The sequence below is a fragment of the Ornithodoros turicata genome, chromosome 2 (assembly GCF_037126465.1).
Source record: "Ornithodoros turicata isolate Travis chromosome 2, ASM3712646v1, whole genome shotgun sequence".
NCBI classification, from domain to species: Eukaryota; Metazoa; Arthropoda; class Arachnida; order Ixodida; family Argasidae; genus Ornithodoros; species Ornithodoros turicata.
This window is the reverse complement of record NC_088202.1, coordinates 135,455,104-135,472,634: the sequence shown is the minus strand read 5'-3', so window position 1 is coordinate 135,472,634 and position 17,531 is coordinate 135,455,104. Positions and strand designations below refer to the sequence as shown.

Genomic DNA, 17,531 nt, shown 5'->3' with positions numbered 1-17,531 from the left:
TGGTTCTCTTTTGTACTGCCTCTACCTGGATGCTGACTGGTTCCCCTCATCTACATCAGACTCCCCTAGCCATATTCTAATGCACAGTTGCTGTATGCATTGCAATATGTATTGCTGAGAATTGAAAAACCTGAGTCATGCACAAGAACATGCTATGGTGCCAAAACGTTGGGAACACTGGAGTCGTGTTAACAGGTGCTCCGGCACTCTTGTTGCAGACATTACCACTAGCGTATACGAAGTGGGGAGTCAAGACCGTCGGCTTCTGTATAGACATTACCACTCTGAAAGTCAGCTTCACCTCACGCTTGTGTGCATTAGGTGTAGCCCACTTTACGGTAGCCTCGCTGGATTGTACACGACTTTGTCTGCGTCGAAGAAGTGTATTTTTCATTTCTCACGCAGAGATATGTGCCGACACAAAATTTTGTTGCCTGCAGCAATGGGTCCTTTCTAGGACAGAGGGTCAATAGGATCAATGGGACAATGGGTCCTTTCTGGAAAGCTTTTGAATGACATTTGTAGCGAAGTACCTATGGGCCTCACGATGGCGCTGGTTTCAGTTTATGACCTCGGTAGAAAGACCCACGAAACTCCCATTAGTGAGACAATGTTTAAAAAGCAAGCAAGCTGCTGGCACACATTCATAAAGAAAAAAATCTCAGGCTGGGAACAAGAAAGATGCACACGAGCTTCTTGTTCACGCGTGTCTTTCCTGTTCCCTTTATTTTTTTTCTTATAGACCTTCCATTATACCACTAGTGGTTGCCAGCTACAGTGGTCACTGCGAGTTACAGTGTAAACAGCGACAGCGTCTAACGTGTACACTAATCTGAAACGTCTTCAAGTTAAGAGTACTTGGAATCATCACTGCTACCTCAACAAAACAATCCTTGTTCATTGTGACAAACAACTGGGCAACATACCCACTACTGGGAAAAGAAGCTCAAAGGTATATTTGTGTACCAGCGACTTCAGCTTGCTAATGAACAGCTACTTTCTGTTTGCAACAACACGGTCACAAACAGTCACATTAACCTGTCACCAGAGCATGTTGAACAAATAGCGTTTTTGCACGGAAACAAGCAAAGACTGTTCGCAAGGAACTTTATTTTCTTAATGAATAAATAAGATGTAAACTTTATGTCTTCTGGATTATTCAATCTGTATTTCTATTCCATCCATTAGCTTTCAATATTTGATTCAAATTTGAAAATCATTATTTCACAGCTCAGTAAATTAGTAAAAATTGGGAACATAGTGAAAATGATTCAAAACTAAATTTGAAGCTGACCCCCAACCTGCATGCAAAGTAGTTCGAACAGCAACTCCAATTCCATTAGAAATTACTTGTAGAAGTACAGTAGAATCTCGAGGATATGAATCTCCCGCGACGCCGGAAGATATTCGTATCATCCGGAATTTATATCAAAAGAATTAAACGAAATATAAGAATTAAACGAAATATAAAAATTGAAGAAAGAAATAAACAGTGACTGCGCCTTTGTTCTTGGCCAATGCTGCCGAAATTCGCGACATGATGCAAAAGGCCCAACACCCGCGAGTCGCGCGACAGTGTCGTAAAGCGAGCTTCTCCTATAGCACGCAGGCGTTAGGTGAAGCCGACTTGCGGAACGGTGACGCCTAATGTTGTCATCAGTTGTCCTGATATGTTCCCTCCACGCGTTCTGGTCGCTCGTTTCTTAAACCAGTGCGACGTCACACAGCTTCGGGGTTTATTGTTGCGAGGGGGGTAAAACGGTCAAAACAGAGATAAGGTGATAAGGTTCCAGGACGTGTAATCCCTTTGCTCTTATCTCCATCACCACCAAAGGTAGAGTCATTGCTTTCATTGGATGATGAGGGTCTCACCCTCCTGGAAAGGAGGTGGAGCATGACTGGCGCCCTCTCGCGTCACGAGGGGAGCGATCTCTGTCAGCTCCTTAGCTTGTTCGTATCATCAGTAAAGGAAAGGTAACACGTACGTATCATCTGAACTGTAATACATGGGAAGAATACGCATTACAGCGGGGACTGGAAAGTAATTCGTATCATGCCGAAATTTGTGTCATCCATGGTCGTATCACCGAGATTCAACTGTAATTAACTTACAGTTACAATAACACAATATGAAATAAAAATTTTGGAAGCAATGGTTTACTGAAAACATAATTGAAGTAATTGGGTTACTCGTAGTACCTTAAGGGTCTGCCTACAGTAGTGCTGTAAGAAAAAGTAACAAGGGAATGCAATAATTTACGTCAGTATGATTATTAGGACTCAGAAAAGATGCGTGAAAAGTGGGGTTTTGTGCAGACAATCAAAAGAATACTCTGAAACACCTTCTCTTCACTGCTCCGTTCTTCTGAAAAGTTCAGTTCTTCAAATTTGAGAGCACGAGTAGTGTGAAAGAGATATCTCTCACAAAAGAGAGAGAGAGACCAAATGAACTCACAGCGGTCGTAGTTGTTCTGCAGGTGCTGTGCAACACGCATCCGTGCATCTGGAACATCGAAGGAAATGCCCAACCGAAGCAGGTTCTTGTTCTTCTCCACAAGCTTCGCAATTTCCATTTCAATTTTGTTACCCAAAATTACGGGCCTCTGTAAATGGAACATTACCAAACACTTGAGCAACAATGGCAGGCATAAACCCTGTTGGTCAAAGCACATCTTTTGCCAGGCATGCAAAAGGTTATGCCCTACCAGACCCAACTATAGTAGCAAGCTTTGTAGAGTAAGAGGCGCTATTGATATTTGAAACAAAATCGAGTATCATACAAAATTGACCGATGTAGTAGTTGAACAGCATATTGGTACATTGCAGCTAAACAGTTAAAAGGGCCCTGACACTTTATATGTGTGATTCGTTACATGATGTACGCATTGTACTGCACATTAGAGTATTGAGAAAAAAAGAATTATTTTTCTATGTGTCGTAGTTGATGAGAAACAGGTTTGAACATGTGTATGCGTCAGGCTCCAACATTAGAGGAGAGAGAGCAACGACAAACTCCCATTGGTTCTCATTAGCATGTGACCTCTCTCTCTCTCTCGCTGCCTGATTGGCAGATATGCCTGCTGTGATGTCAAAGCCAGAGAAGTTTCGGTATTTGCGATGCCGATTTTTTGACGCGTCAATTAACTGCCTTTTGCTGTAAAACATTGAACGTAGGTTCACGTTGACGCGAATCAAATAAGTATCTTTTGTTGTTATCTGGCATAAGTAGAGCCTGAAGTTTTAGGGTTTTACCCGATTCTTCCCCGAATTTGCACCCCAAATTGAAGGTTGCCTCTTTAGGGTGAAACCCGATTTTTACCCGGCAAATTGCCCTCACTGGGATGTCTGTAGGAATGCACTAACTTACTTGTTTGGCAGAAAAATGCAGTTACATCACCGTTTGTACCAAACCGCTACAGTTAGTTTGAATAACTGAGCCCGATTTCTCCCCGAATTTAGCGTACTGGAAGTTTTTCACCCGAATTTGCATGAATTTAGTGCACATGTTTATTTACCCGATTTTTACCCCCTGAATGTAGGAAAAAACATTTCCCGAAAACTTCAGGCTCTAGGCATAAGTCAGGGCGAAGGCATCAGGTTTTCATCACACTTTGCAGATCTGTTGAGGACCTCCACATCACCTCGAGACCAAAGACAAAGGTAAAGGTTAAGACAAAGCTTGCAAAAGATGTCCGTGTGACACACACCTGTTGCCTGTGCTTTGCAGATTGTGTTTTCGTCAACTGCCGGCTTTCAGGCATTGTTGTTCGGGCATTGGTGCCATCAACAGCGCCTCAAAACATTGCACAAGGTTCCAAACAAAAGCCTCGGGCTTCACCTGTATGGCATGCTCGGTCCTATAACCTACCTGGTTTGCGGCCCTGAGGTCCTCCAGTGTTTGCTGTTCCAGCGTAGCCTCTACGAAATTTTTCAGCATGGGTCCACTAATGTAATTGGATTCAATGTTGAGAGACTTCAATGTTTTGTTATGCTTCAGTGCTTCAAGAAGGGGCTGTACAATGTAAAACAATCACTCTTATAACTCCCCTTTTCTTCTCGTAGGACGTTGCTGCTGAGGTCTCACCTGAACAATCCTGTCCGTCATGTCTGTGTTTGCTAAAGAGAGGGTTTCCAGGTGAGTGTTTGTCTTCAGGCCTTCAAATAAAGCCTTGAAATCTTTCCGTGGAATATTCTGCAACGTAATATTTGGTTTCCAGTCAATATTTTCCGTGTGCAAACTCGTGATGGCGTACTTTGATATTGTTCCAGTTGAGATCCTTGAGTCCTGGATCATTCTGTGCAACTTTGGCCGAAGTCTCGTGGACGTTTGTGTCATTATCGGGTTCCATGGGGATAGCTTTGGGCATTGTAGCCTTTACCAGGCCTAAGAAATAATGAGCGAGTCAAGATATGCACATTCTACAGTGTAAACAGCGTTTCAATAAGAAAGAAGCTTTGTTAGTATGTGTCCTGTTGTGAAAGGGATAATCAGTTACTCAAAATCATATACTACAATTTATATAATTATTTTTTCTAGACAAAAGTTATTAGCTGGGCCCAATTTGCAGTTTCCAATGAATACTGACCAGTACAAACGTGCTGGTCAATATGTGTGTAGGATTGCTAAGTACCCTCGGTCAACACCGTAAATGGCGGGAACAGTAATGATGTTCTTGGATTGACTACTGCCACAATCTAATGTGTCTTTTTTTTCGACATATGTTCACATAAGTATTGCTAGGAATATTTCAGTCAACCTATTCCACTTTATGGCACCCATGATGACATACACAGATAGTACACACAAACCTGCAAGGTGAGTTTAACACCATCAAGTTTATGGGAAGAGTGCAAAAAACTCCATTAATAGAGTCCTGCGCAGGTTGGAACTGTTTGACCAGCATCCGACCCGTACCCGTACGTGCAAGACCCGTATCCCATTACAGGATGAAACTCGTATCTTCCCGCAACTCACATTTTTATTTTTTTATTTTTCAAAATCCCATTCCCACCCAACCTGCTACTCGCAATGAGAAGACACACAGGCTTGAGCAGCGCGTTGGGTGTCCCCGACGGATTATGTGGCTGGAAGGCTTGTTGTACCTGCTGACTGTATTATCAGAGCGTAACAAAACAATGGAAGATGCATGTTGGGTGACTCATTAAATCTTTTCCATTTCTGTTTTTTGAAACAAAGTGTGCCACCTGTAATCATCCTGCTACCCACACAATATCGCAAATCAGTACCCGTACCCGCAGGAAAGTGAGGGTTATCCGCGGGTACCCGGAGGGCACACAGCTCTCTACATGGGGTACTAAACCTTAGTTAAATACTATGGTACAGCACTGTCTCAAACTCTGCAGTTCAATATCTGCAGTTCCTTTTAAAAAGGAACCATGCATTAATACTGGTGTATATGCAATGAATAACCTCTCTTACTTTCAAAAGCAGACCCAGGCTTCTGTTTTTTATTGGTGAGAGTGTCGTGGTACTGATCTTGACTGATCATACTATGTAGGCCCAAGATGGCTGGAACACGTGAACAAAAATGAACGTTACCAGTGGTCTATTTTTTCACGTATTAGATAGCAACAATACTCACCTGCAAGGTCAACCAACTCAGACTCGTTTGCTGTGTTCAGAGCTTGCTTGTAGTCGTCCCCAAGGTCCAACTCGACTTCAACATCATCATCGTGAGCAGGTTTGGGCTGAATGCGTGGCACGAATACTTTGCCTGAATTAAACACCAATACAAACACTCAAAGTGGAGGCAGGACAATAAAGACTCTTGGTTGACAGGTATAATGATCAAATGTAGTAATGTCTGCTATAATTTGTTGTTTGGAAGTAATTTGGTTATTAGTGCACTGACTGTGAAGATAAAGCTTTTTTCTCAGCATGAAAAACAGTTTACCTAGCTGGGAAATTAAGCAGCTTTGCCACATTGCTTGAAGGCTTTTCCAACAAAAACATAACTAGAGCCTGAAGTTTTGAGGTTTAACCGGTTCTTCCCCCAAATTTGCACCCCGGATTGAAGGTTGCCTCTTTAGAGTGAAACCCAATTTTTACCCAGCAAATTGCCCTCACTGGGATGTCTGTAGAAATGCACTCGAATTTGTTTGAGAGCAAATGCAGTTACATCATGCTTTGTAGTACAAAGCATGATCATGCTTTGTAGTACAAAGCATGATGTAACTGCATTTGCTGTCAAACAAATTCAACTTCTAATAATTCAACTTCTAATATGCTAAATTCGGGGAGAAATCAGGCTCAGTTACTCGAACTAACTGTACTGGTTTTGTACAAAGTTTGTACCAAACCAGTACAGTTAGTTTGAGTAACTGAGCCTGATTTCTCCCCGAATTTAGCATATTAGAAGTTTTTCCACCCGAATTCGCATGGATTTAGAACAAATCTTTATTCACCCAATTTTTACCGCCCCCCCTTCCCCCCAAATTTAGAAAAAAAAAATTTTCCTGAAAACTTCAGGCTCCAAACATAACCAATTCCAGGTGAGGCTCAGCACTAGAGCCCTGCGCGGATGAGATTTTCGGCATCCAACCCACATCCGCGCACACGTTATCAGCATCCGATCCGATCTGCAAGTTTCGAAGGACGCGTAAATACTGCCGGAAGAACGTTGGTATAATTTCGGATGCCTCCATGCTGTCACGGAAGGACTCACGACGACAAGCAAAGGTAAACCTTTCAACAAACGTGATATGGAGAGACTTCTGGAAAGCTACCTCGCCGGTGCTCGTGTCGACGCCAGAATGCCTCCTCTCCCGTCTCGGCCGTGCATGGTCAAAGGTGAACCCGAGCATGCGCTCGCTGTCGGCGCGCAATACAAATAAATTGCTAGTGGAAAAATTACAGCATGCGGTATATCCGCATCCGATCCGCGGCATTCGCTTCCACATCCGATCCGCATCCGACCTCGAGCCATGCACATCCGATCCGCACACCGCAGAAAGTGATAAATTTTCATCCGAATCCGCAAGTATCTTGCGGATATCCGCTTCCATCCGCAGATGGTGGAGGGCTCTACTCCGCACCTCTCGGTTGATGGCAGCATCCACTGCTTACCATCACAATATCATAGTTTCGCAAGTCTTCGTCGTTCGTACTACTGGAACTACAACGTGCAGTAGTACAATGGCAATTAACTGTAGAAGGACAAAGAGAACACAGGCCGCACAACGGCCAGTTGAACGGTCAAATCCCGCTGCTGGTGCCTTCAACTGACATCATTATTGAAATGTCGTCCAAAGGTAATTCGTTGACCACCTGACAGGAGTCAGCAATTTGATCGTAATTTCGGAATTGGTATATTTATATTGAAGATTGTAATAAATTTGCTCAATTGTATCACTTTAATGCTGGTGTTACTGTGGTAAGGCAGTGAAGTCGCATTCGCAGTACACTGTGCACATTATGGAATTTTCCGAGTCAATTCCATCCCCTTCCAGGTATTAACTAAACCGGTACCTCTTTTCTGTCCAGCTTGGAATGGTTTTGCTTCCGGCCAGTCTTCCTGCTCTTTGGCATATTTCTCTAGAAACTCTAATAGATGACGCCGGTTGAGTGGTCCCGTCGGTTTTTTCTTTGTCTGAGTTCGACACCTCTCTGATGGTGGTATTAATGAGTCCTAAAATAAAGAAAATAGGACGTTTTAGAAAATGGATGCATACGAATAAGGGAACAAAAATGTAAACACTATAATGCATGCAGAGGCCTCTCCCAATGCTCGGATTATAGAACAGAGTTGCATAGCACAGAACTGCGTTGTGTAGAAGGAAAGAAAATCCAACGAACCGATCAGGAAATATGAAGGGAAGTGCCTCCAGATGAGAGCCACCGATATTTCGAATGGAGACTGTTCTTCCTCTGGGCACCGTACTCATAATTGGCATGGCATTTAAAGGCGTAGGGACGACGTGTTAAAGGTTCGTGGGAATTGTGGGTCAACAGCGTGGGGGAATAAAAGATCCATTCAGTCTTTTATGACCGAGGTGAACGGGCCGTATTGTTAGAGTGTGGAGGGGATTATGTCAATGAAGGCATCTTTGCACCAGACCGGTTACAAAAACGCAAAGTTTGTAGTGAAGGGCACAACGGCACGAAACGGGACGACAGGCAGTCATGGGCGAACATTCCGAAAGATAAGGAGGTTAGTGGACACGTGGGGAAACTTCCAAAACACATATGTGTGCTTTGGAAATTTTGTAATTTCGTATTTTTGTAACCGGTCTGGTGCAAAGACGTCTTCATTCACATAATCCCCTTCACACACTAACAAGGTGGCCCGTTCACCTTGGTTGTAAAAGACTGAACGGACCTTTTCTTCCCCCGGGCTGCTGACCCGCAATTCCCATGATCCTTTAATATGCTATCCCTCGCCCTTTAAATACCGTGCCAATGATGACGATGGTGCCCAGAAGAAGAACAGTCTCTTTCAAAATATCGGCGGCTCTCATCCTTAAGGCTCTTCCCTTCATAGAACTGTGTTATGGCTATCGAACAAGACTTACAAAAGAATAAATTGCCCTCTGCAAACACATTGTGGTGTTATTAGGTAAGATAATTGTTATTGTAAAAAAAAAGCATTTTCTTGTTGTTGTCAATGGTTTGGCTGTTGCAGACGACATGCTCTCACAGATTTTCACAGTCCATGGGAGCAATGCAAGCCAGCCTGTTTTATGCACGTGCACAGTTCCGTTTTTTACTTGGGGCCTCAAAGCACTTGGGTCCGCTATTCGAAAAAACTCTTTCACATTTGATTCATACACAATCAGGGTGTCTACCAAATTGTAGCCGTCATCTTCCCTGACTTTTCCAGGTTTGCACTGACTATATCAGCAAATTCCCTCACCAAAACAAAAGGGAACTTGGTGCCTTGTTTCTACATTACGATACGGGTCATTTATGGAATAACTGAATAATACAGACCATTTATATTGGATTCAAACAAACAGGATACAAATACATGTTTCTCCTTACACGTTAAGGAGGACCAATTTTTCTCCTGAAGTAGGGAGACCTCGTACCGTGCCTCATTTATGGCCCTATCTTTTATTCTCGAAGGTCACTTATTAGCAGTGATGGCCACTAACTACTTCTACAGTAGTTTAACTATAACTACTTCGCGATGGAGTAGTTTAAGTAGTAGTTCAACTACTTTTCAGGGGAGGTAGTTAAAACTACTTCTTTAACTACTGCAACGTATTTTAACTGCATTTATAACTACTTAACGTTGTCCATCAACACCAATCCCATAGTGTTCTTGGACACCTAAATATGAATCACAAGCAGCGATAAAAGTGAAGGTTTGGTACACATGCACGGCACAATTGCTCTGAACCTCCGTTCTCATCAAACAAGTAGCTCTCAAGGTAAAAGTCGGAAGCACAATCGTGCCGTAAAGCATGCGGCAAAATCGGAAGTAGTTGGCGCATGCAATAACCTAACTACTGCAGTTAACTACTCGAAATTGTACTTTAACTAGTAGTTGCCACTACATTTCTGCAAGCAGTTGATAACTACTTTTTAACTACAATCGGGTAGTTTAATTACACGTAGTTAACTACTGGCCATCACTGCTTATTAGTGAGGCTGCCCTACTTTTCTGCCTCTGAGCTTGTCGTATTGGCGAACTGGTATGCCTGGTTCACACTGTAACTTCGCTCCGCTGCGGTTACGGATCCAGTGCGGAGGAAGTTGTCGTACGACAAACAGTTCAGACACATGCGTTCTTGATGCGGAAAACGCTTGTGTTTGACCAATCGTGCCTCAACTCCAGAGACAGCCATGAACGAGCAACAGTAATGTGGTCGGCTAAACTTTGAGTTGCACTGAAGCGTATCTGCGCCATAAGGAACAATCGGAGCTTCTTGTTTCACCAACGTGCTTTTCAACGGAGGTAGCCATATTGGAAAAGCAATGGCGACAGCAGAGCCGTGCTGCACGGTACACGTTTGCTCATTGGCCAGCTGGAGTTCAGTTCGCATGGAGTTCAGTCGAGCGGAGTGTGAGCTTTTCGGTTTACCGTGCTTCGTTGCCATGACAACCGAGCCGCACTGCCTCCTTAAAGGTACAGTAAAGCAGCTCTGATCAAATGACATTTAGTGTGGCTATTCGATAGTCCAAGCCACCAGGACAAAAACTGCGCAACTTTCATTCCAATCGACGTTGCAGTTAATTAGAAAATTACGATTAAAGATTACGGGCAACACTGTACTAGGTATTCGAAATGAATCCGTACTTCTGACACATAACAGGTTAAACTGTTAACAGGGGTTTCGGAATGCATAGGTAAACAGGAAAACTAATAACACGGTTACTAAAACAACGAAGTTCCGACGTCATAGTGTGTAATACCAATTTTCAGTGTTGCCCGCTGTACAGGGGGTCGTCTGACACCAGGCGTCGCACCCCTCCACTACGCCGCATCTTTCGTGGCAAATTAAAAAAATATTTATAGCGCGTTGCCGGTCGTATGGTTCCGCATATGGTATTTAGAAGCAACGAAGTCTCTGGTCACATCACCGGCATATCATGCTTGTCTTCTGCTTTACAGTACCTTTAACGCATGAAAATGCAACAGTGTGAACCAGGCGTTACTCATGGCTCATGTGGCTGCTCAATCGCACTGACTGGCTCTCGCGTTACTGCGTGTTTGCATGACACTTGCCCGAGATCTTCCCCCGACTTCAGCTGCTTTGGGGCAACTTCTCTGACAATCGCTAACTTTTCCCGTCCCCATCAAAATCCCTTACAATTCCCGGGTTTCCAGGTGTTTCGACGTTGGCAGACACCCTGACGACGAAAGATGAAAGTCACTGAAAAGGTTAGCCAGCTGTAGGATTCGAACCCACATCTTCTGGATTGCCGGTCCACGGCTCTACCAATTGAGCTAAGCTGACACGCCTTCTCAGCGACTTCCAGGGTGTGTCATCTGAAGGGACAAACCAGCCACTCTTTCTCACTCATCCTCCTTTCACTCTTACATTTTTGCTCACTCATACACACATTCATTCGACAGGGATCGACGCAGGCGGCAACTGTTGAACATGAAAGAACTGATGTTCTGAGGCTGGAACAACACAGAAGGGACAAATACATACAACGCCTCAATTTGCCTAAGAAATTAACGATGAAAGATTCAGATTTCAGTGACTTCCATCTTTCATAGTTAATTTCTTAGGCAAATTGAGGCGTTGTATGTATTTGTTCCTTCTGTGTTGTTCCAGCCTCAGAACATCAGTTCTTTCATGTTCACCCTGACGATACGTGCAATTTAAGGACCGCACTCTAGAAACCAGGTGGAATTCCAAAAGGAGAGAGATAAGATAGAGTACAGTGTTGACAAGGTGCTCACATCTGGATCCACCATGTTAGTGAGCTGCTCCATCTCCTCTTCAGAAAGCCTAGACAGAAGCTCGTCGATGTCCATGTCGGAGTACTTCTGAATGTCCTTCATCAGGTTCTCAGCCATGACGATTCTGTGGATGCGGTTGTTAATATTGCTTAGGGTCATAACTTCACAGCAGGGATGAGAATGAGATGAGGTATTCGGCACTTTTGGGAGAATATATTTAACTGCACAAATTCGCCTTGCAGCTGTGAAGGCTGGAATGGTATATCATCACAAGTCTCACATTTTTCAACAGATTACTCTCTACAACATACTGGCTACTGAACTAACCAGAAATTTATTGTACTTTCATGTTTTTCATAAAATATAGCATACTTTTTCCTCTTGATACATGCGGCATTAGAGAATGAGCAGTAAACTGTAAATATGGGCTAGCAATTATAAATAAAATACTGCTGCAATGATTTATAGCATTATATTAAACATGGAACATGTCGACAAACTTAAAGAGACAACTATGTAGAATCGAAAAATCCACTGACTAATTCAGAGATGCACAATGCAACATCAATCTCAAACACACTGTAGTAGTGCATTAAGGAGAAGCTGTTAGAAATATCAGCGTCCATCGTATTAGAGCTAGTCGCACTCCAAACTGTACACAATGACAAGATGCAGTTAGTTCCTTTTGTTAGAAGGATACACAAATGCACGAAAAGTAAAGAAACAAACATTTAGCAAGCGAAGTTGTACATTCTCTGACAACAAAAAGTAACTTAGCCCAACCTAAAAACTGAGCCCGTGTAAGATATTGCAGCTTCTTACCGACTTTAGCAAAAATCAAAGCGTCACATTTTGTAGCTGCAACATTCAGCTGGAGTCTCAACACCGTCATGACATCTGGCATCACTTAAAGCCTATTAATTAGTCTCATTCATTGCATGTTGCACATAGCATAGACTGCATGTCATTTAGTTCCTTTGTGTATTCCATTGGTATCAAATGTACTCCGTAAGTTCATCATATTTTGTCTCTTTGCCAACCCGCATTCTTTCGGACTGAACTATTTCTGTAATATGTGAAGATATTTTACTTGCGTCTTATGCTATGCTTATGCTTCATGTAACAGTCTCATATCACAAACATCATGCATGTCATTGTTAGTACAGAGAAATACTTCAACAGATGATATAAAATAAATTGTATGCATGTCAGGGAGCATTCCCAATGATGACTTAGTGTTATTCAGACGTCCATCGAGATTACGATGCAGGGTTTTCTGCCATGCTTGTCTTATCGCCACCACTCACGCTGGCTTTCCCTCTGGTGTCTCATCATAGACACGCTGGTGCGTGGTGACCCTCGTTGTGATCTTGTGGGTCGTCGTCTTCACACTCAGGATACTCATGGTTGTGCCTCAGTGTCTTGTCGTTTACACTAGCACCATGAAATAAGTACTCTTTACGGAACTTAATGAAGCGACAGTTTCATCCCAGTTCATCGAGGCTATTGTCAATGAACAATTGAGGTTCCAAGATAGGGAATTCTGAGAGAACATCATAATGAATGGAGTATGGCATAATAACGACCCACAACCTTTCTATCATGTATAATACAAGAATTTTGATAATGGCTAATAGTTTCCTGACACTATGAACAAGCATTCAAAATAACTATTGGGAATGCGAAACGAAACAGCTGTAATAACTCGGCACAGCTGTATCTGCACAGACCCATAAGAAAAAGCTGCTTCTAAGAAAAGTAACGTATATAGCAAAATCACCTTGGGAAGTCCGAGGCACAAGTTTCGCTCTGTAACACTTCGTTCCTTCCTCTCACGAGTCAACAAGTACTCGTGACACGCTAGCTTGAAATCTCACGCCCTCGTACAGACTCTCATATGAACTTAGAGCATGAAGGGGGAGGTATCATACCTCGCGCATCTAAACACTTTCCCGTAGGGCATTCATACTGGATGACCACATCCGTCACGCCTCGCTAACTAATGAAAGTGTGCGTGCTTATTAAGCACCCACAGGAAAAGAACTCATTTTCTCACCTCTCAAGCTTGATGGTATCCACACAGCTTCGGATATGAGCTACCACAAACAATGCGCACACAATCACTATTATAATTGTTTGAAATTTTCGCCGTCAGGTACAATGACGAAGAAAACTGTTTAGTTTAACGACACCACCTACAAACAACGAAAAGGCGTGCACTAAATTTAGAACAGTGTCCCCACGCCGTATCCTAAAAGGACACCACCTTCCGCCAAGACGATGCCGGTATGCTACACAATTTCAGTGTCACCAAGACGCCTGCGGGTCCGGGGTCAGAACGATACAAGTGTGAGCTTCCGAAATATCAGATTGGCCTCTAGAGTTGCACCACAGGAACAAGTTATAATTGAGGCCATGGGAACAATTGGTTTCGCATCATCCGACTCTCTCGCCGCGCCAGTGTTACAAAGTACCACGATTTGCTGACTCCGTTAAACTTCAGAACCATGTGAACATTCACGCCTTACCTTTGTGTTGAGGCAGAAATAAACGCGCACGATAAATGCGGACGAGGAGAATCCAAGAGCAAGCGTCAACTATCCGTACTCTCAAGTGTGTGCATGAATCGGCGAACGCAAGATCGCAAGAGTAAAAGAAATCTCCAAAAGCGGTTCACCTCAACGAAAGATACGTATAAAAATGCTGTTGGTATCCAAGGCTCGTTTATAAATACCTTTTTCGAAGTTTTTCGCGTCGCAATGTTTCACAAGCTAAATAAGTTTCAGGTCCAGGGAGTCCGCCCTGCCAATCTCGCGCTACTTCGTCAGCAGCGAGAACGACGCGTCACCGTAGCAACCGTCCCCTGTTTACATATGGCAGACTTGGAGCGCTTCGGGAGCCGGCGGCGAGGAGCTTTTCCAACTGCGCATTTTTTTCGCAGCAGCGTGACAAGAATAAAGGTGCCACTCTCGGAGGAGTCCCGAATTTTTCCTACTGTTACGTCAGGAAACGCCTACAGCTCTAAAGAACCGTGTAACTACGTTTACGTTGATAGAAATCAGCTGTTGAAACGTTTCTTTTCGCATTCGAAACGGGTTTACATAAACAAGATCAGGGAGACAAGGACTTGTCATCGGCTGCAGAGATGGAGGTGTAAAGTGTATCCTGCGTGGTGAAACCTATCTTGTTTTCATCCCCCGTACTTTCCCAGACTGAAACTGGAGTTTCATTGGTAAAAAAAGTGTCGTAATCTGCGGCATCAAATATACTTATGCACGGTTGTAAGCGGTAAGTGTGGATGATGCTGCACAAAGCATAATCAGTAAGGTTTTCGCGGATGCTACGTTTACATTAGCAGAAGGCTGTATAAGAACAACTACATCATATGCGTCAAAGTACACGGTGCCAAGGTAATGTGGGAGGCGCATTCTTGCAAGATGAAGCATACTATATGCGTAGGCCTTTATACAAGGTAATGCCATCGACAACAGAGAAGAGATGGTATTGCTGGTGCCATATAAGTTCGAAAATCATCAATGGTTGATCAGAGCGACCACAGTAGCATATACATAGGAGCATAGATTGAGAAGTTACCCGTCAAAAAGAACTCGTTACAAGTTAAGTTACCGTGTGAAAGATGTAACTAAGTTAATAACGAAGTTCTTCAGCTTGAAATATAACTCGCAGTTACTGAGTGACTTAAAAAAAAGAACGAGTTACTTCCAAGTTACTTCGGACACAAAATAGCATTACGCAGGCGCAGCGCGCGTGAGTAGCTGAGTTAGACCTTCAGTTGCCTACGGACGAGTGTAACACGCTTAGATCAACGATGAAAGATGAAAGTCACTGAAAAGGTTAGCCAGCTGTAGGGATCGAACCCACATCTTCTGGATTACCGGTCCAGGGCTCTACCAATTGAGCTAAGCTAACACGCCTCTCCAGCGACTTTCGGGGTGCGTCATCTGTCCCTACAGCTGGCTAACCTTTTCAGTGACTTTCATCTTTCATCGTTGATTTCTTAGGCAATTTGAGGCTTTGTTTGTATCTGTCCCTTCTATGTGTTCCAGCCTCAGAACTTCAGTTTCTCTCTCGTACGCTTAGATCGTTTTCGTATATGTCCAACAATAGACCTCTCCCTGTTTGTAAACAAATGACGTCATAGTGTTCGACAGCGCGACAAATTTGTTAGAATTGAAGTACACTCGCAGCTAGAGGTGAACAAGGTCGCGCCCGAAAGCCACATCTTGAAGGGATTACGATATGGTCCCTTAAGGGGACGCGACCCTCTGTCCTGCTTTTCTTTCAATGGGAGGCAGCGAACAAGTGCCCGTTCGTGGAAACCAGCCCTCTCCTTCCGATTTGTCTCGGTTTCAGTCTGTCTACCAATGTCATGATGACGTTTCTCTGGTAGAGGTCTATTCGAATGCTTTGCATCTTACTCCCTGTGGGCGCACAATGCTTCAGCTTCATTTCAATGACAGCGGTTCTTACTTCCTGTATAAAATACTGTCAATCACGTTTTATGGCAAAAAATGCCACGAAGGAACCGGAGAGAAAACAAGAAAATATGTGGACGCGAGTGAAAAGCGAGTTAAAAGTAACTTGGAACTTAACTTAAGTTACTTTGGCAAAGTTACCTGAAAAAGGAACGAGTTCCTCTGAAAGTTACCACGGCGCAAAAGTACCGAGTTAAGTTACAATTAAGTTACCAAAAAAAGGAACTTAGTTACAGTAACGAGTTACCTCGAACTCTGCATAGGAGTAACGACAACGAGTAACTTTTCAGGATAGATTTTTTTTGTACTTGCCATTGCTGGGGTTCTCAGGCACTGGAGCACCAAGCCCCCCCCCCCCCCAAAAAAAAAAAAAATCATTAGGTTACACATTACGTGTCAACCTCTCCGCACCCCTGCTACGTGCCTCGACCGAGAAACCGCCCCCTCCCCCCCCCCCCCCCCCTCAAAAAAAAAAGTGAAAGTCTGGATTCGCCCCTGTTCTAGAGTCATTCGTATTCCATTTACGCGGCACAGTTTCGAATCCATTTCGCACATTCCCCTTGAACACCACCTGCAACGCTCATTGTCCCAGAATGACGCGCGATTGACACAGAGACGGCGTCGTTGTATACGTTGTCCTACTTCCCTGTGTCAACGAAAGCTCCGAAACAAATCACTTTCTCGAATCGCGCTTTATGATCGCGCTCACTCTTCGCTGGGTCCGATAATCACCAAATGAGAATTCCGTGTCTTGGGCAACGCTTGGTGTCACTGCGTGACGTAATGACAAAAGGTTTACCCAAACAAAAGTGTCTAAACAAAATTTATGGCAGAGTCACAATCCAAGCGAAATTGGAATCCAGTTGAAATTGAGCGATATTATATAAAGGGATAACTTTATTATAGGACCAATCACGGTGTAGGCTCGTCCGCGGCTTAATATGGCCGCGTGACTTGTCACGTGGCATCACACGTGGTGACTGCCAGGCTTTGTTTGCGCTATACGATGAAAATGTGTAACTGCTTAACTGTAACCAAAGCTGCAGTTTTTTTATTTTGTTGGTCTGCTTTTCCGGTATATGCCAACAGCAGTCTTCAAATCTCCTGCCAGCAGGGCATGGAAATTTAGATGGCCCAATTTGGCTGCACAAAACGCGTTATTTTTTGATTTTGTTGAAACGGAATTTTTGCAGGACCAGATTTAATTCGGAGTTCATAATGAGATGTCTGCAACACGTGGTCGATAGGGTCTTAGTAACCCGTGCGTCAACGACGATGTTCAGTTTCTTCATAGCCGAATATTTCCGGGACACTGAGGCGGACACCAAGCTATACAGAACATCTTAATAATCTTAGTGAAGCAAAGTGAAACTTCTCTAGCTTCGTCGACTTATCTTATAGAGGTGTCGCAGTAAGCTTCACCTCTTTCTTCCCTTTTTTATTTCCTTTCTTCTTCGCATTACATTTATTTTTTTTCCTTTACCTCTCCTTGAGCTGTCAGCTTCAAGTGTTATGGTACAAGATCTACATTTAGCTCCATAATTTTTCTTCAAAAATGCATCCGTCCGCGTTCAGGCGCTTTATAGTTGATTAGATGCAGAGGACGGTTTTAACAAGTTTCCCTGCATCACCAAGAAAGCTTTGCACGTTATAAACT

At 43.5% G+C, this 17,531-nt stretch overlaps 1 protein-coding gene across 5 annotated transcripts in view; it reads right to left on the bottom strand.

Annotated features, from left to right (window-relative positions):
- Positions 1 to 17,531, bottom strand: part of LOC135386176 (tropomodulin-like) — an 82,906-nt gene that overhangs the window by 3,044 nt on the left and 62,331 nt on the right. The window contains exons 1-10 of one of the 5 annotated variants that reach the window (XM_064615944.1): positions 14,113 to 14,221; positions 12,686 to 12,812; positions 11,379 to 11,502; positions 7,490 to 7,649; positions 5,604 to 5,735; positions 5,441 to 5,530; positions 4,254 to 4,384; positions 4,085 to 4,192; positions 3,869 to 4,012; positions 2,456 to 2,603 (exon numbers count right to left, since the gene is read on the bottom strand). In XM_064615944.1, the coding sequence (XP_064472014.1) occupies positions 2,456 to 2,603; positions 3,869 to 4,012; positions 4,085 to 4,192; positions 4,254 to 4,384; positions 5,441 to 5,530; positions 5,604 to 5,735; positions 7,490 to 7,649; positions 11,379 to 11,502; positions 12,686 to 12,783 (1,135 nt within the window). In that variant the 5' untranslated portion in view covers positions 12,784 to 12,812; positions 14,113 to 14,221. Of the gene's footprint in view, positions 1 to 2,455; positions 2,604 to 3,868; positions 4,013 to 4,084; positions 4,193 to 4,253; positions 4,385 to 5,440; positions 5,531 to 5,603; positions 5,736 to 7,489; positions 7,650 to 11,378; positions 11,503 to 12,685; positions 12,813 to 13,906; positions 14,091 to 14,112; positions 14,223 to 17,531 lie in introns of those variants that run through there. The other 4 variants (XM_064615945.1, XM_064615946.1, XM_064615947.1 and 1 more) reach the window with 4 other exon arrangements.